Consider the following 21932-nt stretch of genomic DNA (forward strand, 5'->3'; position numbering starts at 1 on the left):
ACCTCAGAGTCGGAGCCTGAGGCGCTGCCGCCGCGGTTCTCCGACTCGTTCACCAGCGACGACTTGAGCTCGTCCAAGTCCCCGTGAGCGGAGCCGCGCCCCCCGGCGCCCTTGTCCTGCTCGTCGCCCTCGTCCTGGAAGGGGATGAGCTCGTCCGGGGCGCCCAAGTCGTCGCCGCCCGCGCCGCTGCTGCCACTCCCGCCGCCGCCAGGCGACTGCAGCTGAGGCATGGTGCGGCGGGGTCCCGTGGCGGCGGCGGCGGCGGCCACGACAGGGGGCCGCTCCCCACACCCCGCCTGCCGCAGCCCGGCGGCCTCCCGCCTCAGCCCCGTCCCGCCGCCCGAACAAAGTTTTGACACTCGGGACGGAGAAAGCGACGACGGCGGCGGCGCGGGGGGGACGAGGAGGAGCCGCCGCCGCCGCCGCCGCAGCCCTGCGAAGGAGAAAGGCGCCACGGAGCTTCCTCAGCGGCGAGGGAAGGGAATGCCGGAGCGGGATGGGATAGGCGGGAAAGAAGGAGCGGACCGAGAGGCTGAGGCGGAGGAGGAGGACGACGGCGGCGGCGGCGGGGAAGCGGCCGAGCCCAGCGAGGAAGTCTCCGGCAGCGGCCGGCGGGGTCCCCTGCTTAGCCCACCCGGGGAGGGTCGAGAATGCGAGCGAGGGGCCGGGGTGGAGGGGGAGGGAGGGAGGAGGAGCTCCCGCTGCAAAATGACACCCTGGCCCGTGGGGGAGGGGAGGGGAGGGGAGGGGAAAGGGGAACGCCCCCCCCCGGCCGCCACAAACAGGGACACCCCTCCCCCCGCGCACTGTCTAGGGGGAGGGGGAGAGGCGCGACCCCCTCCCCAGCTAGGCTTCCTGTGGCCTATTTCCCTCCTCGCCTCAAGTGCAAGCCCTCCCTCCGCCCCTCCCTCCACTTCCCAAATGGAAAACAGGGACACGCTTGTGCGTGCTCTCCGTCGCACAGCTGGATTCGGGCCCTCCCCCTGCTGCCACCATTCAAGGCTGGTCGGGGGTGGTGGGGGGGGGAGTGGGAGTGTAACTTTTGCGAAAACTTCTTTTTTTTTTTCAACCACTTTTTTTGTGTGTTTTTAAAGCGACACCACTTTTTCCCCCTCCCCTCCCCTCCACAGGGTGCTTTCTCAGCTGTCCTGCTCGGAAGTGCATTCCCACGGAGTTCGACACGGGCCTTCCTTCTCGGTAAATTGTGCGTCAAGGTTGTCATCCTAAACGGAGTCGCGCCCAGAGTGGCCCCACGGGCTGTAGAAAGGCGTGAGCCTGTTTAGGATGGCGCTGCCAGTTGGGTAAACGGCGCACAAAGATTGCAGTGAGCGAACAAGTCTAAACAGGACTCTTTGGGGCACTTTCGAGACCGAACGAAAGTTCTGTTAGCGCAGAAGTATTTGTGGACTACAACATGCTGCCTCTTCAGATCTGTCGGATTTGGGAAATGTTCTTTAGAGGGGGGTGCTTGATCCAAAGCAGGACTTTTCTAGCCCAGAAAACTTTTGTGTCGTTATAAAATCTTGAACCCTTGAAGTGCCATAAGACTCCCTGTGGATTCTTGCCGCAACTGACTAAGGCGGCTGCCTCATGGAGTCAACAAGCCTGTGTGTGTTTACTCGAAAAGTAAATCCCACGAAGTCTGATTGGTATTACTTCTAAGTAAATGTGGTTAGCACTTGACAGTAAGATCCAACGGGGGGGGGGGATTTTTTTCAAATGCATAAAATTGCGCTGTTAATCTGGTCGTACTTGCTGTAACTTGAAACGCTTTTGTCGATTTTGACTAACTAGAAACGGAGTTGAGGGAGATGGGGGGAGCGAGGCATTGGCGTTTTGTGACCATTTACATGCATGTGCATGAGGGATCCGGAGGCATCCACCAGTACGCCTCCCTGCAGAAATTTAACTCCTAGAGACCCGCCCCAGTGAAACAACAAGCGTTCTGTTCCAAGGTTTCTGCACACACTAGCAGCTATCTTTAAAAGACACAAGCACACACTTTACTGAGAGCAGATACCAGAAAATAGAAACAGCTGGACTTTATGCAAGTATTGTGCCTCCTTCCCTTCTGCTTTTCCTCCTTTGACTACTTTCCCTTCTATCTTAAGTTATCTTTTCCCCTTCCTTCCGGACTTGTTTATCTTTTGACCAAGTTTATCTTTTTCCCCTTTTGCATATGTAGGTGTGTGTGGTATGTCTTCATTAATTCATGAGCGGCACCCATTATTTTTAACCAACTTTTTCCCACTAAAGTTTCTCCAAATGAGCTCCAGTTGCATGCCACACCTCCACACCCTGTTTGGCTGCTATTCCTCACCAGGCGGCCTTCCTTTTCCTGCACAGTTCCCCCTTTCCTGGATAGCCCCATCTCAGTTCCTTCCAGTTCTCTTGCCATTCCCTTCACTATGTTATTTTGACAGTTTTTTTAAATGCTACATTTCACATCAATGGGACACATTGCAGAGACTATGGTCTGCTACATTAATATGGAGACTGATACTTTTTATGGGCTTAAGAATCTGTAAACTATAGCATTTCCTAGCTGGTTTACATCTAGAATTACAATGGAAATGAACACAGTATTGGTGCAGGGCTAACATTTCATGAGGAGTTTGTAAGTAAGATGGCTTATAAATGGTTAGAGCAGTGTGGCTTCCACCCATGTTTTTTTTTTAAGTGGCACTGATTTCTAACCTTACTACAGCTGTTGGGAACCACTTGCAAAATAATTACACAATATTTTTCTTCTCTGCAACATAAAGCACAGAAATATCAGCTATCACAGAATTTATAGTTTTTCATGTTTAGGATGTAGAAAAATCCACCATGACTGAGCAAGACACTTTTTCATCATCACTGTACACATGAGGCAGAAGCAAACCAAATTTGCCATTGAGCTTCCCAGAATCTCCTCTTCTTGCTCCTTCCTGCTGACACAACCTACCTGTGAGAGTCATGATCCCCTTGGGGGTTCCAATACATAGTTTGATAACCACTGTGTTAGAGTGTCAGACTAGAACTAGGCAGGTCTAGATTCAAATCCCCAATAACAATTAAACCCACTGGATATTCTAACCTACATCCAGTGGAGAAGGAGGGAACTATTAGTCTGTTCTGTACACCATGAAGGAGGGACAGAATAAAAATGTGATTAAATTAAATCCAGTGTTGAAAGATCTGGGAGAAAATAATGAAGGCTCCAGGAGGTGAATAACTACTGTCAGAAAATAAATCATTGAATAACAAGTAATTGTATCTTCCACTCACTTAACAGGCCATATTGTTCTCAGCATATGATGTGCAGTAGTGGTACACTGGAAAAAAAGTTGTGTCCAGTGAAGAGTTAACACTTAAGATTCACAAGAAGGGATAATAGAGATGGAGTCAAGAGTTCCAAATAGTTATACAGCCTATGATTCCAAGCCTGAAAACATGTGAGTACTACCAATATCCCTTACACTGAACGTTCCCATAGTACCAACCGCTTTCCCTCTAATAGCACTGTAAAATACCCACACATATTGCATTTAGGGAATACTTCTACATTTAAAAAAAAACAAAACCATATCTTGGGGTATAAAAAAAATCCAACAAATCTGTTTTTGTTTGTGGCAGCAGAAATTATTGTGTAAAACATCCAGAGCTTGAAACACACTTCAGAATGAGGTTTTGTGTGTGTGTAGATCCACTCGTCTCCTTTTGCATATTGAACCACTCTGGTGAGCACAGTTCTTTACAAGCCTATGCATTTTTGGGTGAGAACAAGAAAAACTGGTTTGAACTCAAAATATTAGAGAAATTAGATACTCTGTCATCAGTTTTAAATTTCATTAAATGCTTTAAGCTAATCTAAAATTAATTTCTTAATTTTAAATTATTTTTATGGGGAGGTAAATATTTCCAATGTTCTCAGGAAGAGTCTTCAAATTATCATGAAGGGTTGTATTTCTCCAGAGCACTTAGAAACAGTTCCCTGCTTTCTTAATGAACTCCTAGAGTATTTTTTTATCCCAGTATATAATTTCAAAGTGCATAGACTTCTGGCATTTGGGGATAGGGTTCTTATGGAAAGTAAACTAAGTAGGGGAGTAGGAAAATACACCCTAAGCGATGTTCCAGGGTTTTAACAACTGCAAAATAATATTAATGATCTTTGGGCAGTTCATCAAACTTAAGAAAATGTGTACTTTAGAGATCTGAAATATCTTTCACTTAGAAAACATGTATAACCCATTCCTATGTATCTTGTATTACTCAGAAGTAAGTCCTATTGAGTTTGGGATTTTGTCCAAAGTAAGGGCACCAGATTGCTGCAGCATGTATTTTGCATCTTTTAGTGTTAATTAAAACTCAAAATATTGAAAATAACCCCTTGGAAGAGCTTCCATATTTAAATCAGACTAAAGAAGTATGTGTTTTCCGCATGATATTAATTACACGCTGGAGACTTACACCTACTATTTATTTGAAATATATAAGTACTGTTTTTTTTCTGATTAAAACATAAGGGTCCTTTATATGTGTTGCTTTTGTTTGGGTTCTGTCTGGCAGGCCTTATTTCACACAAGCAAAATATTTGCCCTTGACAAACAGGATGCCAAATGTCTGCTAGAGTTATCCATTCCAACAGTTTTGTGAACGATTTATCAAGCAAGCATTTGACAAAGTGAGTAGAAAAGAACTATTTGCATGAGCACACGTTAAACAACGATGCAGGTACAAGACGTTGCACTCACACAACCCGTGTTATGTGTCCATACATAACACCATATTCACTGAATGCCAAAGCTTAATTTTTTATCATGGCTTGGAAACTGGTCATCAGTCATCCTCCTGAATTCACCTGTGAGTCTACCGGAACTGTTTAATTGAAATCACTCCACCAGCAGCCTAAGAACCAGCCTCTCCAATGTTTGATTGAATGTATACATTTATGCCCTTGGGCTACTTTGGAGAATGTTTATACTTTGTCACAGATTTACTTTAGTCTGTCAATAAACTGCTACATAATGACCTTTTAAAACTAGAGAACACTGGAGTTGCAAACAAACTCTTAATTTCCCCCCACGAAGCGTGAAACTAGCTGTGTCTAGGACCGACGGCTTCCTAACTGGCAAAAGTTCTGCAAAATATATTTTAGTTTGGCATGCTGAATAAGGGCAACTGTACTGTCAATGTGCAGTGTACAAAGCTGACTATTTTTTAATTTAAATGATTGGATGCTGCTTTCCCAAGAGCTCAGGGTAGTTTATAAATATTAATACAAAATACCTAAAAAACAGCATGTAACAGTATACAACATCCAGTAATAGCAAACATATAGAAAGCAATTCTATTGAGAGCTGCTCAAAATTATACTCAGGTCTATCAGTGGCGCTTACTCCCAGGTAAGTGTTCTTACAATTACACTCAGCTAAGACAAAGACTAGTCAAAAGCAATAACAGCCTTTCCTGAATAAGGAGGAGGAATAGGAATTATTAGCTTTTATCATATTGGAACTATGGTGCTGTTAGTAGGTCATGCCAAACTGTGTAGACATATTAAATTTATAATGTTTCTTCATCATCATTAATAATTTAATGTCTTATTTGTCCAGTGAGCATTCATAAGACACATATTTCATGTAGCCAACATACTGAAAGAGTAATCTAAGCAAGTCTAAGTATCTCACTGGCTTATTAAACAGGCTTACTCACAGAAAAGTATCCTTAGGATTGTATTGTAATGCCTGGTGTTCAAACATACATCACTACCCTCTGGTGGCCAAACCCACTCACCATCATAGTCTAAAACAAAACAAAAAACCCGACTCACCAGATCAAATTCATAGAATTTGCATAGGAAAATAATTTACAATCAGGGTTACTATGCTGTAAAGGCAACACATACTTGGTTTCCCCACCCATTTATGCCTTTTAATGGACTTCTCTGAGAGTTTCTGCTGGATTGTTGCATCTTTTGCCACTACTATAAACATCTGTCCTTTTGACTTCCCTGCCCTGAAATTAGTGGATTTTCATCCCATCTGCATATTTTATTTCACCTCGTAGGAACAGAAAGCATCACCCATGTAACTGGTAAGATTAAGATTTAAAATATAATTTAAAAAAAATAAGCAAATGCTATAATATTGTCACTCAGTTAAAAGCAAGACAGCTCTTTAGCTTGAAACAAAACAAAAAAGCCTTCCTTGGCATCTTAGTGCCTTTCCAAGTTTTTAGCCTATCAAGTGAACATTTATTTATATCTGGTTCTGTCAGGCAGATTTCAAGCACCTTTCCCTACCTTTAAGAAAATATAATCACTAAAAGAGAAATTCTTGCTCTCGTTAGCCTTAAACTGGATGGTACTATTAGAAGCTTTGTGAATTTGCCCAATGGGTATGCTGGTACTAGTTTGTTTTTTACTATGGGTCAATACAATGGGTCTCTGACATATCTTATTTGCAAAATAAGATGACCTCCAGGGTCATCTAGTCCAATCCCCTGCACGATGCAGGAACTCACAACTACCTGCCTACCCACAGTGATCCCATGCTCAAATGATCCCACCACCACCACCACCAAAAATCTCCAGAATCCAGCCTGGCCTGGAGGAAATTCACCTACCATCCCACAGTGGCAATCAGCAATTTCCTGGGTATGCAAGGCAGGGCCACAAGAGACAAATACTTTAGTATATTACAGCTAAAGCTCCATGCGATCTGATGATGCACCAACAAATACTGGCACATCCCTTCCTGCCCACCTACTCACAATCTACCTATTCCAGGTGTCTTCATCTTTGGACAGGGGTACAAAATTCAGAGTTATATAGGCTGCAATGGAGCAAAGTAGGCCACCTTCAAATAGTACCTGGAGCTATTATGGAACACACATCTGTGGAAAGGGGAAGCCAGAACCCCAGTAGTTTGAGAAATGGCATTCTGACCAGCAGGGATATTTTTTCCCATTGTCAGGATCATGGGGGTTGCAATTCCCCATGGTAAAAGTGCCACCTTTTCCTCAGTTGGCCAGTAGTGTTCTGAATATTCCCCTCTGAAACTTCTGTTGTCTACAGGCTGTAAGAAAAGGTTTCATTATGTTGTCTCAGCTGGGATGTGGCATTCCAAAACATGCTTGCCCAAGAAACTTCTGTGTCCCAGAGCATGGAGGAGGGCAGGATGTGCATTGTTCCTCCCAATTAAGAGAAATAGTGTGCTGAACTGCCACCCACCCATAAGTCTCCTGCTGTCTCTTCCCTGAGATGCAGCAGAAGCTTCTGGGAATACAGGTTTCAGATTGCTATCTGCCAATTGCGAGAGAAGAGGCAGTCTAAAACTCGCCTCTTCCCCAGAAAGCTTCTACTGCATCCCCAAGCAGGAAGACACTTTTCAGGAATAAGAAGAATGTCTATAAACCACATTCTCAACTGTTCTAGCTAGGAAGTAGACTCTGACCCCTTCCCAGGGGAGAAGAAACTTATTGCCGTTTCCCAAATGCCTGCAGGGATGCAGCAGGAAGCTTGGGTATAGGGGGGATCAGACACAAAGTGCCAGTGCCTCACCTCTAGCCTCCCAGAAGGCCACACAACTTGGCGCTTTCAGGTCACTGTGTTCTGTATGTTGTGTCTTCCTGCCTCTGGAGATTATTTTGGTAGTTACAAGGAACAGAATCATTTGTTGTTGGTTTGGAATTCATTCATCAAGACGATTCACATGGCCCCACCACTATAAACTTTTAGTGTCTAGGCAAAGTCTGGCCTTTCTCCCCAGAAGTTTTAATAGAAACAATTTGTGGTTTATATTTATATTTATCAATTCTGATTTATTTCCTGTTCTTTAAGACCTTTGTCCTTTTTTATTTATACTTGCAATTTTAATCCCCCCCCCCCAAAAAAAAGACTACTTTGGAAAAACTTTAGTCAAAATATGTCATATAAATCTTGGTGAGAAAAGAAATTATACTCTCAAATCAATTTGCAGTGCATTTGCTGAAAATATCAGACACCACTAGGTTTAAAAAGTAGCAGGGGCTACTTGCACATAGCTTGAAAATAAGAAGCCTAAGAAAAAGCTGTTTTGTGTAAAAGCACAGAGTAACCTTTCTTCCCACAGTACCCACTTGGGTCATTGGCCTTATAAAAACATAGACCTGAATTCTATACTATTTCCCCCCTTTACTGTTGTCACAATTTTTCTTGTTTGTGTTTAATGGAGTTCCAAGATCATGGGCAGTTTTTGCATTTAACACCCAGCTGTAATGCATATTTGCAGATACTGATGAGTACTGGAGGAAGAGGAATAATACTCTTGACATTCAGTGTCCTGATAGTCACTGTAAACCATTTTTGAAACATTTTCTGTTGCTAAGGACACGTAGTAATGGGTTTAAACTACAAGTACAACGATATAGGCTAGATATTAGGGGGGGGGGGAATTTCACAGTCAGAGTAGTTCAGCAGTGGAATAGGCTGCCTAAGGAGGTGGTGAACTCCCCCTCACTGGCAGTCTTCAAGCAAAGGTTGGATACACACTTTTCTTGGATGCTTTAGGATGCTTAGGGCTGATCCTGCGTTGAGCAGGGGGTTGGACTAGATGGCTTGTATGGCCCCTTCCAAGATTCTATGATTCTATGATATCTCTTTGTATGTGTATGTCTTGTTCTTGTGGATGAACAGGGCTACAGCTCTATACCAGCCTCTTCCTTGATCTCAGACATAAGAACAAGATAGAAGTCTCAGATCCCAGCTGTGCAGAGCAAGGATCAGAATGCTGATAATATGTAAGTAATAAAACATGAGTGAGTCTCCTACTGGTCTCATTGAAACTGGGGGGATTTCTGCACCCTTTACAAAAAGTGAGATACTTAACATTTGTTGTTGTTATATTCCGGCCCCTCCACATTATGTCACCAACATGCAGCATCTGAGCAGTAAACTGCTGGCTACAGCCTCTATTTTAAAGCGCTAGTTAGTGAATCCAAAAAAGTGGATTCACCAACATATGTAGCACTACCTACCAGAGAGCAACCAGCAGGCCCCTAGCAAAAAAAAATGTATGGAGGTGAAGAAACGCTATCCCCATCTCCAATGTCCCACTCTCAAACCCGCCTCCCTCTCCCTTCTCCTAGGGACAGGATTTTTTTAAAGTGAACTGCCTGGAGCAACAAACAGGCATTCAATTGTGCAAGCAAAAGCAAAAAAAAATTTCCCCAAAGTTGTAGCACAAAGTATGCTTCTCTAAGCTCCCCCCCGCCAATCAGAAATTATATTTATTTATTTATACACCCAGAGCCGTATGAAAGGACAGTATACAAATCTAAATAAATAATATTTTTGAAAGAAGCAGGACTCGTGATTCCATAAGGGGTGGCAATAAAGAAGCAATATTCATCCATGAATACATGCATAGGCATTTCAAAGGAGAACTATTGATTTAAAAAATAGTGGGCATTGTGGGCCCTTTAAAGCATAGAGAAAGCGGATTGGCTGCCTGGTCTAATTGACAGGTGGAAGAGAATTGTATATAAATCACGTTGCTCTCTTCCACCATTTCCAGCACTTGTGGAGGGGGAGAAGCGTGAAATGGGAGCAGATAAGAGTGAGACAACAAAAAAGGTGAGGAGGGGCTGGGAGGCGCCATTATATGTAGCGTTACGCCACTCAGCTGGCGTAATGCTATTTTTAATGATGTGCGGAAATGCTCTGACATTCCTTGAGAGAAAGCAGGTCTTCCATAGAATGTAGCACCTTTCTGCTGGCTACAATAGCCATTTAATTCCACCAACTGTCTTCCTCTTTGATTTTTTTTCCAGGGGCACAGTTTAGCTGTTTATTTCTACTCCTTCTAGTAGAGGCTGGAACATCAACAACAAGAAAAGTGTTTGGTGTTGGGGGTGTGTCAGGAGTTATTCTTGATTGACAAATTGGGGCCCCAATGGGGCTAATTAAACCCAGCCTCAGTTCCCTCCTGGGATGTCTGAATACCAGACCCCTGTTACTCTGTTATTAGAATATTTGACTCCTCTGTTAATCAATTGAATGTACTTTCCCCTCCCCTGCAATATTAATTCAGTTTTGAGTCACAGATGCTTTTCTTGCTAATGAAGATCCTCAGCATGAGGTCAGTGAGAAAGGTGGGGTAGTCCTTGCTATAGGACCTCAGGCAGAATACAGCATGATTATTCATGAAGACCTCTCTGCCTGCAAATATGCTCCCTGCTGCCTCTGTCTTAGATTCTTTCAAAATGAGAGGGGAGAATCTAATCCCTACCACTACTGAAGAAGTAAGAATAATTAAATCATACCTCATTTTCAAATGGTTTCAAATAACAAATTATTTTGGGTCCAAATGTGGCTGCCAGGAGCCTGTTAGGTGTTTCTTTAAATCTTATAATAATATGTTATAAGACCCCCAGATCTTGTGCACCTCTAGAACTTACAGGGGCAGGTTTTTTGTTTTTAAAAAGATTCTTACACCATTTCTTTAGAACACATTAGGACATCTGAAGACATTTATCAAAGTTCTTCATACTTTAGGCAATTATATCTCAGTTGATGGGGTAAATTACCCAGTGGCAAATCGGATAATCTGTATGTGTGAAAGCCTTAAATCAATCCCCTGGCATGTCCCACTGAAGGATCCCCAGCGAGAGGACTCTGAAGTCCAAATTAGGTGTGAACAGCTCTCCCCCATGTGATTTTGCCCCCTTGGACTTAATATCAATCATAGTGGCAGGAAAAAGGGAAATTGAACCTTTCTTCAACCCCCAAAAGTTATTACTGTAGTGCAGGGGGAACATACAGGTATGATATGGGGCAGAGATGTGCTTCAGCTTTGGAAAATGGCTTGAGGGGGAACACTGTCTGCCCTATAACATGGTCCTGATTCAGATTGCTTCCATCCCCAATCTTAAAACACACACACACATACACACGCACACAGTATAGGAGATCTGTTTATGGATTACACATACAGCTTGCCCAGGATACCTTGGAGAAATGTATTATAATATGTAAAACTGTTTAAGCAACTCTTTTCTAGAAACTAGTTTATGGTGCAACCCTAAACAGAGTTACACCATTGCAAGTCTGTTAACTTCAGCAGACTTAGAAAAGTGTAGCTGTGTTTAGGGCTACATGGCAAATTACTCCTGAGGAACATACTCTTCAATCAAAAGATTTTAATCGTTGTTTTCCCTGAATCACTCGTAGTTCTTCATTTTTGTGTCATCAGATAAAACGAACTGCAGTTTGTTATATGTCACCCATGTAAATTGCATAGATTTTCATGTAGCATGTTATCTCATATGCAGGCATATCCCTGTGGTTTGTATTGCACTTCATTCTACCACACAGTTCGATGCTATTTCATCTCTAGCCTAAGGGTGGAAACAGTAGCCAGGGGTTGCTATTGCACTTGGACTTGAGATATTGACAGGTTTTTAATGCTCTGAAGCAGTCTAAGAGGGTTTGCTTCCCACAGCATAGTGCACACTCAGTTTTTGTTGCTGTTCCGCTGTTGTGTCTGGTAAACTGGTGCTGCAGGTTTCTGAATCAACACAAAACCCTGTTTTATGGAATGAGTAGCTGCCACAAGCAATTATCCCTTTTCCAGACTGCCTTCAGCTTGATATAAAGAGCTGTCTGCAGCCTTATACCAAGCCCATGCAAAATTGTTTGTGCCATCCATGCAGGTGTCCCACATGTCTCTGCTTGTTGGGACTTTTTAACTTACAATTAACTTCCATGATCCAAACTTTATGTCTTCGTAATTTGTACAACTGGTTCACACACACACACACACACACACACACACAAACACACCAGTGTTATGTATTCCCCCCTCCCCAGCTGAGTGCACTTGCACAGAGAAACTTGAACGTGACCTGTCTACATAGGCAAAGAGGAAGGGTCATGGCTCTGTGACAGAGCACATGGTATATAAAAGATTCCAGATTAAATCCCTGGAATCTCCTGTTAAAGTATCTATGTTAACAGGTGCCGGGAAAGACTACTCTTTCCCTGAAAGCCACTGCCAATGTAGGACAGAACAGCTATATAGATGAATGATTTGACTCACTATATGACTGTTTACGCACTGGGAACTTCACTGCCTGAGCTCCTGTGCAGGAGCACAAATCGGGGATGGATGAGGTGCACCGGGCCAAAGCTCCCTCCTATGTGGGTGCAGGAAGAGGTGAGGAAACCTACCATAACTAAAACTCCAGCCTGCAGCCTGGCATGAAAACCCCAGTGCGTAAACGATCTATAAGATAGCTTCATAAAGGTCCTTTCCCTAGCTGCTTTCTGCTACCATTAAGCCCAGCCTCTACAAACTCAGATGTTCTACCCTTAGTCTTCCTAGTGGAGGATTACTATTGAGACAGGCAGTCTGGCAGGGATGGGCTGGGTCAGGATTCCCGCTATCTGGAGTGGAGAGAAATGACTCCTGAAGCTTCTTCTGAGTACAGGTGAATTATTGGGTACACATAAAAAGAGCCTCATTTGTGAGAGGTCAAATGCTCTCAGAAGCATTTAATTAAGGAATGCCAGGCAAAAGAGCTGTATTGAATTGCAATTAAGAGATATTTTCTAAATGAGGTATAGAATTGCAACTAACTAATATCAGGGTTCTAAGTAAGTGCACCATTATCCAACAGTATAAAATGCTTCTAAACTTCCTCCTTCTGATCTTTAAACCGTAAGTGCTTCCAAAAATTAAGCATCCAGTAGCTTCACATGGCTTAGGGCAGCATCCCCCAGTATGGCACCCACCTTCCGGTATATTCCTTGGTGACTGTTTGATTCATGAGTCTTGGAGATAGAGTCCAAAGTGTCTTGAAGACAAGAAAAAAGGAACTACATCTGTCCTAAGTAATTGTCTGGCAAAGGAGTGAAGTCTTCCCAGGTGGACACATTGTAGTCATGCACGCTTGGCTTGGCCATAGATACAGGCCTCCTTATGTTTCCCTGAGGCTGCCCAGGAAGCAAACACTCCCCTTTCTTTGGAAATTGAAACTAAAGAATGTCTGTCCCCCAAAGCATAGAGCTGATACTAGTAGCCTCCCTCCACTTCCTCATTGCAGGAGGTGTTTCAGAAGATCAGAATACAGAAACTTTGTGTCTACAGGGAGTGCCCAATTGGCAGCAGTTCCTTCTGTCTTGCAATCTCTCAAGTTTTGGGGGGAACCTCCTTGCATTTTATAATTGGCCCAAAGCCTAGGGCAGCTATTTTCTGCTAGCACCCACAGCCTTTTATCAAAGTGTCCACAGGGGATCCCAGGTTTAGGTGGTTTCATTTACTGAGGGTCTCCCACAAAGTGAATAGGTGGAAATGTTTTCCTTTTATCTTCTAGGTCTGGCAAATATTATTTATAGTGATCAGTATCTCTCCTTAGTAAAGATGATGTAGTCCTGGTAATGCTGAAAGAGATGCTGGAATTTTTTTTTTTTTACAGGTATGTAGTTAGACTTTGGCTTTCTCTGCAAACCGAACTCCAAGAGCTTGCATTCTTGTTACTAATACCATTTAAATAAATATCATGATTTAGCAGCTGTTTGTGTCTGGTTGTTCAACTGTCCCCCAGCTGTGTGAGAAGGCAAAGCATTAGGAATGTTAATCCTTTCAAAACATCTTGTCAGCAAAAAGAATGTGTCTTTTCATGTAGCCATTGCAGCAAATTTGTCTGGTATTTATGAGGGGCTAGAGACTTTCCCAAACAAAAACCTTGGCCTTTCGGGAACTTAAGGCCAGACAGGGACCCTAATTCTCACACCTCGAACCTAACAAGTGAGCGGGCAGTGTGTAAATCAGCTTTCTCTGTGGCACTACTCTTTTGCCAAAGATGTTACAGCTTATTTTATTTAAAAATTTTGAATCTGAGGTGGGAAGTGAAATAAAGATATCTGGAAGTATTTAATTCTGCATTTTGCCAATTAACAATTGTAAGCCTTAAATAAGCTATATTCAATATTAATGAGTAAAGCACCTATTTATACTTTTGAATTTTTTAAGAAGAGCCACTAGGAGAGCCAGCTTGGTGTAGTGATTAGGAGTGCGGATTTCTAATATGGTGAGCCGGGTTTGATTCCACGCTCCCCCACATGCAACCAGCTGGGTGATCTTGGGCTCACCACAGCACTGATAAAGCTGTTCTGATAGAGCAGTGATATCAGGGCTCTCTCAGCCTCACCTATCTCACAAGGTGTCTGTTGTGGGGAGAGGAAAGGGAAGGCGACAGTAAGCAACCGCTTTGAGACTCCTTCAGGTAGAGAAAAGCGGCATATAAGAAACAACTTCTTTTGAGAGTGCAGCTTGATGGTGAGAAGAGCCTTTGGACTCTGGTTGATGGTAAGTTTCTCTTGCCTCAACTGAAAGCCTGGAGGAACAGCTTAATTTTGTAGGCCCTGCTGCATTATTTTAGGTCCAGCAGGGCCCTGATGTCATCTGGGAGCTTATTCTACCAGTTGGGAGCCAGGACCAAGAAAGCCCTGGCTCTGTTTGAGGTCAAGCGAGCCACTCTGGGACCAAGGATCACCAGTTTGTTGATGTTAGCAAAGCATAGTGCTCTCTGGAGGGCATAGGTAGTGAGGCGGTTTCTCGGGTACTCCGGGCCCAGATCGTAGATGGCCTTGAATCTGATTACCAGAACCTTAAGCCTGATCTGGTAGTCAACTGGTAGCCAGTACAGCTGTTGGAGTGTGTACCTGATATGGGCCCTCCAAGGTGCTCCTATTGCTGCCCTCTGTCCATGACCCCGGAGAAGTGAGATCACCCATTGAAGAACTGTCCCTTGTATCCCAGCGTCAGCAAGGTGGCGAGCTATTAGCTCATGGTCTGTCTAACGCTGCTTAAAGGTTGAATAGTATTAGCAGCACTGACCTGCCTCAGTCTAGCTGATGGCAGAGGTTGTTTATCAGGGTGATCGGGGCTGTCTCAACCCCATGGCCAGGCTGGAAACCTGATTGGGCTGGGTCTAGGACTGAAGCTTCTTCCAGGAATGCTGTCATTCAGTCCATGGCAGCTCTTTCCACCACCTTCTCTACAAGTGCTAAATGAGAGACAGGGCAGTAGTTGGCGGGCTCCCATGGGGCTAGGGATGGTCTCTTCAGCAGAGTCGGACCATTGCCTCCTTCAGCCCCTCTGAGAATTCTCTGGTTGAGAAGGAGAGGTTGATGATCTCCTGGAGGAGGGTCCCTATCTTCACATCTGACCTTTTGATCAGCCATGAGGGGCAGAGGTCTAAGGGGCAGGTGGTTGGCTTTGTTGTAGTCAGTATCCTGTCCACTTTGGTCAGTGAAAGTCATCTGAAGCTGTCTAGGGTATCCTTCAGAGGCAGCCAAGGGGACTCTAGTTCCTTTTCTGTAGCAAAAGTGGTGGAATGTCGAGATTTTATCCGTAAAATAGCTTGCAAATGCCTCAGAGCTGATGTCCAATTTGTCTCTCTTTTGGCACCCTTCTATGAGGGTGATGAATGACCGAACTACCCTAAACAATAGTCTTGGGCGCGAGTTTGTGGATGCGATGAAAGCTGACTAGAAACTATGTTTTACTGACTTCACCATCTCATAGGTTTTCATAAATGCCCTGGAGTATGTTTTCGACACTTCAGCATGGGTTTTAGTTCACGGAGCTCCTCAGTGTACCAAGGGGAGGGGAGGGGCCTCTGTAATGTAGAGTGCCATGCAGCCCATCTTCCAAAGCAGCCATTTTCTCCAGGATAAGCAGAATAAATGTTTTCAGTAATAAATAACTGATGTATGTAGTTTGGAGACCGGTTGTAATTTCAGGAGATCTCCAGCTTCCACCTGAGGTTTGCATCCCTACTATGTGTTTATACCTCACGTTCCCCCACATCTGGGGACAGCAAGTGGCTGATGAAATAGCTGTAAAAATGCACTTTAAATAAAAACAAAGACTTATGTACTGTGGCATTCCAGCATTCTGTGCTACAGCTGGAATCATTAATCTGGCTCACTCGGACCACAAGTGTCAAACTACAGGCTAAGGGACTAGATCCTTTTGGCCCACTTCTGTGGCCACATCCAGACTACACACCTGTAACATCTCATGCTGCTGTCAAAGATGTCCCCAGTCTCCCCTCACCCCTGCTCTCGAACAGAGTTGCAAGGTTTGTGGCTGAAATAAAGCCGTAGTCAAGAGCAAGGGTCTGCAAATATGGCTCTTTAAAAAAAGAAGAAAATGACACCTTTATAATAAAGAATGTTGGAGGAGTAGGAGGGGTGTTAGGTTTTAATGGGACTAAAGGGCTTGAAGGTGTTTTACAGGGATAGTAATACATGTGAACAGTTGCCAGAAAGCCAAGTGTGAACCATCTGCAGATTTATGCCAGTTCACTAAAACAATTGCACAGAGGCCTGCTGTGTATATTTATACCTTGTTGCGAGGCCGTGTGCGTGCTGCTTCCTAATTAATGACTTATAACAGCCAGTGTCAGAGCTGCTGAATCTATATAGGTCAATGTGTCAATTATAATGATGATGATAAACCTTATATTATCGATCTCCTGTTCTGAATGTTGACATTGGGGGGCCTTTGAATTATGAAAGGATGCTGACCTCCCTGGTCTAGAGCTGGGAATCTAGTTTGAATCCCCAACCCATCCTAACACCTTCTTGCAGGCTAGCCTTTTAATTAAATATAGGCAGCCCCTTGTTTAGTTGGGGGGGGCGCCTGTGTGTGGAAAGAGAGCTTGCTGGGCAGCTTCCATTATATTTAAACCACTTAATGATTTGCTGATACTGAGACTGCGCCTCAATTATTACACTTTTCACATACAGAAATGTTCTGTTGACTTCATAAAATCTGTGGACAGTTTATACCATTGTAAAGTACACTGGGAATTATTGGAGGGGGGTATCTACAAGAGCCATCTCTAGGAGGTTTGCCAATTTCCCAAGCAGCAGTCCCAACAGGAGATAATGCATTGTAATCTTCTACCCTATCCTGGCCACCTGTTTCATTTTATGTGGTCTCTGAGAAGATCACCAGAAATTTCACATAAAAGAGGCCTTCCATCTGAGAACACCAGGTCATTTGAGAATGCCTTGTTCCTTTGCCTGATGCAAGGTTGCCAACCAGCTGGAAACTAAATTGCTTGACTAGGTTTTTAGTTTTCGGGTCATTTGTCAGAAATGTGAGGGGCAATCCTATTTTTCCTTGTTCTCTTTTTTTTTTTAAGCAAAAGCACGGCAGTGCATGGGGTCAGTGATCTTGTATAAAGAGCCAAACTACATCAAAATTCAGAGTAAGAGATCAACAAAGATTCAGTAAAGGGAAACTTATTTGCGTAACTGTAAGTATAACATCTAACATTCCTTATAATTGTCATGATTGATTAATAATCCACAGTTTCTGCTGCCTGAATACTGCTGTTGCGAGTCCTTTGTTGGAAGTGGGAAAAAGGAGCTCCCTCCATAAGAAATATACATACAAGAACTTTGTGGTATTGTTTTACTGCACTGGTATAAATCTATGCATAAATTCCTGGGAACTCTTTGTCTATGAACATACGAATTTGCTTTATACAGAGTCAGACCACTGATCCATCTAAGTTAGCATTGTTTGACTGGCAGTGGTTCTTGAGAGTCTCAGATGAGACTTTTATCACCTATTATCTGATCCTTTTAAATAGTCAGCCAGGATTGAACCTGATACCTTCTGCCTGTTAAACACACACTCTCCAACTGGGCCATTTCTGTAAAACATCTCTAGGAAGCCCTTTATTTGCATTACAAAAACTTTGCTTATCCTTCCCATCACACACTAGCATCCTACCTCCCCCCCCCCAAAAAAACAACAACATTAAATTCAGTATATCACCTTCTTTTTAAAATGTAAGATCTGATTCTGTACTAAGCTAAAAGTCAGTCTGCAGGTGTTAAATGGCCAAGAGTGAACAGATATTATCAGAAGCTAGGCAGATCATGCATGTGACTCCCATTATGCAGTCACTCCCCTTACAGCCCATCAGTTACCGGGTTCAATTCAAAGTTCAATACAAAATCTTTCAGGCCTTGGACACTCATATCTACAGGACCATCTTCTCCTCTTATACTCCACCATTATAGGTTTGCTTATCCAATCAGAGCCTACCACAAGTGCCACCCTACAACTGGGTAAGAACAACAGTTGCCCATACATGTGAATTCTCCACTGTGATTCTCACTTTATAGAATGACCACACTGAGGGGGTCAGGAATGCTTCCACTCCCTTGGCATTCTCCGAATGATGTAAAACTGGGCTATTCAGGAGGGCATCTTTACACTGGTAATGGGGTTATATTATAATGAAATGGCTCAGGTCCTGATCTGCAATAGACTCTCCCTTCAAAATAAATGCTGGGATGGGAAATAATATAGAGAAAACACTGGCTTCCCTACCTAAAATCCATGCACTCAATTAAACCCTCCAAGAAGTGATCAGCAAGTTCTTAATTCAGGGAAGAAGAGACGGCGTTTAAGTAATTTTAAACCTTATATATTTGACTCAAACATTTATGTGATATGTTTAATTTCTTTGTATTTTAACATTTTCTAATTTCATCTGATCCACCCTGAGCCTCCAAGGAAGGGTGGAATACAAGTGTAAATATCAATAAAATGAAATGTGCCTCAAGGTATGAGGGGCCTGTTACTTATCCAGCCCCCCTCTTGTCTCAGCTCTCCATCTCAGCTTCGGTCTTGATCCTGCCAAAGAATCCTACTTCCAGCTCTTCACGTGTCAATCATCCAGTGTTGACAGTGCCAGATGCTACTAGCATGAATAAAAGTGTTACATAATTCTGTAAAAATGCCCAGACTCAGGCTTTGGCATACCTCCAGGAAAAGGAATTAATAACTGACAAGATGCTGTGTTTTTGTAATACATACCATACGCTGAAATGTTTGCTTTCACCAATCTAGTTCAGTAAACTAGAAAACTTAAATGAAATTTAAATGTAAAATGTAAAAGAAAATGCATGTGATTTTCATTCTGGCTTAGTGGTGCTCGAGCAATGATGAGGGTGCTCTTCATTCCATTTTGCACCTGCCGTTTTAAATCACTATCACCAATACTCTGTCTGCCCATGTCTACAGTCATGTCAGTTAAATCACTATTGCATACTTCACATTGAAGCTGGAATCCCAAGCATACTGGCTTAAGTGAGTCCCATTGCACAAAAGCTGGAATCCCAAGCATACTTGCTTAAGTGAGCCCCATTGGACAAAGTGAGGCTTATTTCTAAGTAAACGTGGTTAGCATCAATCTGTTACTATCAGCGGGTTTATTATTATTGGCTAGTTTTTTGTTAATGTTTTTATTATGACTATTTCTTGATGAACTCTTATTCAAACGAAACTTACAGTATTTGCTGGCGTATAAGACTACTTTTCCCCCCTGAAAAACATGCCTCCAAATGGGGGGGGTCATCCTATATGCCGGGTGCACTTCAGTTGGGATAGACCTAGCAGCCCATAATGGCTCATAGTACTGTAATGTAATGTAACAAATTCTATATTTTGAGTGGAAATGTTGGGGGGGGGGTCATCTTATACGCTGGCAAATACGGTATTAATGGGACTGGAAATGCTGTGGTACTGCCTGTGTGTGGTTATGTCTCTAGAAAATGATGGCTGCATTTAGTAAGCTCCAAATGGAGGGGGCATGCAGAGGTATGCTGTAGTGATGAACAAACCAAGGTCAGAGTCCTGCAGGAATTCTCTTTGCTGCTGAGTGACCTCCTTCGCCATCCTGCTTCTTATCACAGCATGTGTGCAAAGAAGGAGGCACAGCAGTGCTTACTCTCTATGCACGCACACTAGCAGCAGTTTCTCTGAAAAGGCAGGAAAAAATCGGCAGTCCTCTGCCACTTGCAACCCAGCATGTGGGATTCTGTGACCCACTTTAAGATACCAGTTAATGGCCTAAAGGCAGCTGTCCTGGGACACTCCCGAGCATTTGACATGGATGCAAAAGTGAAAGCAAAAACTCATTTAAGCTTTTAATTAGCGTCAACAGATTACCATTTCTGCTGTTGATTTCTGGGTGCTACTAGATTTTAAAAAATCTGTACAGGCTGAGAATTTTAGTGTCTCCACAGTTCAGAAACAGGTAGTAGCTGACCAAAAAGGTCATATCAGGAGATGGTTCACCAAGTCACTTGCCACACCACTGTGGAAGAAGATACAGAGAGATAGTACCATGTCAACAGAAATATAAATTGCCAATGCAAATGGAGTCATTATTCAAAGCTCTTCACACAAAGTACTTTAGCCAAGCTTACAGCTTTAAGTCAGAAATTCAGTTATTCAGAGATATGTAAGGAGCTCAAACGGGAAGAAACCAGTCCCTCCCATTCATAATTTGCCTATTGCAAGAATTGTAAACAGAAGTCACTTCGTATAACCTAAATATAAAGGAGGTCACTTTCAGGTTCCCAGTTTCATTACAATGATAAAAAAAGAATGTTTCGAGATGCTGCAGGGCCAAGAAAATTGGTTCAACCAAAGGACTGAAGCCTACTAGGACCAATTCTGCCATCTAATGGGGAGCCCAGAAATTGCTTTAAAATAACAGGAAAGGAGAGAACAGCAAGATTCAGGTGGGTAGTCGTGTTGATTTTAAGCAGCAGCCCAAAGTTTTTAAGACCAACAATGTTTTATTCACGGTTGCTGTCTCAAAGATGGGGACAGTCCAGATTCTTGTCTGACTCACCATGTTAAATGTGTATATTTATAAATAAGCTATGTTACAAAAGTAAATATCTAGTACCCTAATCTTCTAAGGAAATAGATGCTACAGTGGTGTTCTTGAAACTGCCTGCTGTTCAGGGAACTGGGGGATTGTGAAATAATAAATATAATAAAGCATGTAATACTACACAAGGTTTTTTTCAAGGCCCTGACTGAAGATTTACAGTCTAATAACAATGGTTCACTTCAGTTTGTTAGAATTAAATAGATCACGGAGGACTCAAAGGAGGAAAGTGGTGGAGCAGTTTCAAAAAACAGGATTAAAAAATAAACATTCAATGGAGAAATGAAATTGTTTGGTTCCTGGTATAATTTTAAGTGCTGTTTTAAGAGTTACATCCTCTGACGAGTCTGTTTCTTACTAACCCTACATATATGGGGCTGGTAATATTTAGTGAAAAAAATGCATTTCTGTACATGGATGAAAGCATCCTCTTTGTTCTAACTCCACAGCTTCCCAGTAAGTTTTGATGATTCAGGACGGTGAATCCTAACTCAAATGCCCTGATCGAGGAGTACTTCTATAGATGGGGATATAGCATAGCTGAAGTTGTTATCTGAAACAAATTAAGCTACTAACAGCTGAGATAATGCATCAACAATAAAACTTAAAACTTCTTCACCATAAAAGCCAACATTTAGAAGCCGTTGACTATTTTACACGGATAAAATGAGCCATAAATGCTATAAAACTAATAAAACTGTTAAAATATAAAACAAAAGACAAGATTAAGAGGCGTGCAATACATCTGCTAACCAAAAGACATAAGAAGTTCTGTGGACCTGTCATGGCTATACATGAGTGACCCATTCTTTCCTAATTCTTAAAGCTAGCCACGCAAATTTTGCTACTTTGCTAGTTAACAAATTATCTGTATCTGATAGCAATATTTGCAGGCGATGCTTTCTCAGGTCGTGAGGGCATTCTATAAGCATTGGTACTAATGCACCTGTGCGAATATGATTATACAGCTTGCACTCAAATAAGATGTGTTCTGTGTTCTCTACTTGACCCTCATTGCAGATACAGAGTCGATCCTTGAGAGGTAGTCCATCAAATTCCCCACTCAAGTAAGCAGAGGGCAGGGCATTGTGACGAAGGAGGGTAAAGGATCTCCTGTGCTCTGGTTTCTCTTCAGATCGCATAAATCTTTCGCTGAGATAATGTATGCTGTTATTTGAAAGTATAAT

The 21932-nt window shown here is 42.9% G+C and overlaps 1 protein-coding gene and 1 long non-coding RNA gene across 8 annotated transcripts in view; one reads left to right on the forward strand and one right to left on the reverse strand.

Moving 5' to 3' along the window:
* TCF7L1 (transcription factor 7 like 1) overlaps positions 1–725 on the reverse strand; it is a 59898-nt gene extending 59173 nt beyond the window's left edge. Inside the window, exon 1 of the mRNA XM_077306475.1 lies at positions 3–725. Coding sequence (XP_077162590.1) covers positions 3–230 — 228 coding nt within the window. The 5' untranslated portion in view covers positions 231–725. The remainder of the gene's footprint in view (positions 1–2) is intronic.
* Positions 721–21033, forward strand: LOC143821947 (uncharacterized). Of its 7 annotated transcripts, none has more exons than XR_013225990.1 (5): positions 721–1197; positions 3278–3437; positions 4555–4669; positions 8663–8766; positions 9799–13436. It is a non-coding gene; the product is annotated as an uncharacterized LOC143821947 (long non-coding RNA). The 7 variants fall into 7 exon arrangements; XR_013225986.1 differs by lacking the exon at positions 9799–13436 and adding exons at positions 17188–17301; positions 18669–21033 and having other exon boundaries at positions 944–3437; XR_013225988.1 differs by lacking the exon at positions 9799–13436 and adding an exon at positions 13444–13480 and having other exon boundaries at positions 721–3437; positions 8700–8766.
* The last annotated feature ends 899 nt before the right edge of the window (positions 21034–21932 follow it).

This window comes from Paroedura picta, chromosome 12 (assembly GCF_049243985.1).
Source record: "Paroedura picta isolate Pp20150507F chromosome 12, Ppicta_v3.0, whole genome shotgun sequence".
NCBI classification, from domain to species: Eukaryota; Metazoa; Chordata; class Lepidosauria; order Squamata; family Gekkonidae; genus Paroedura; species Paroedura picta.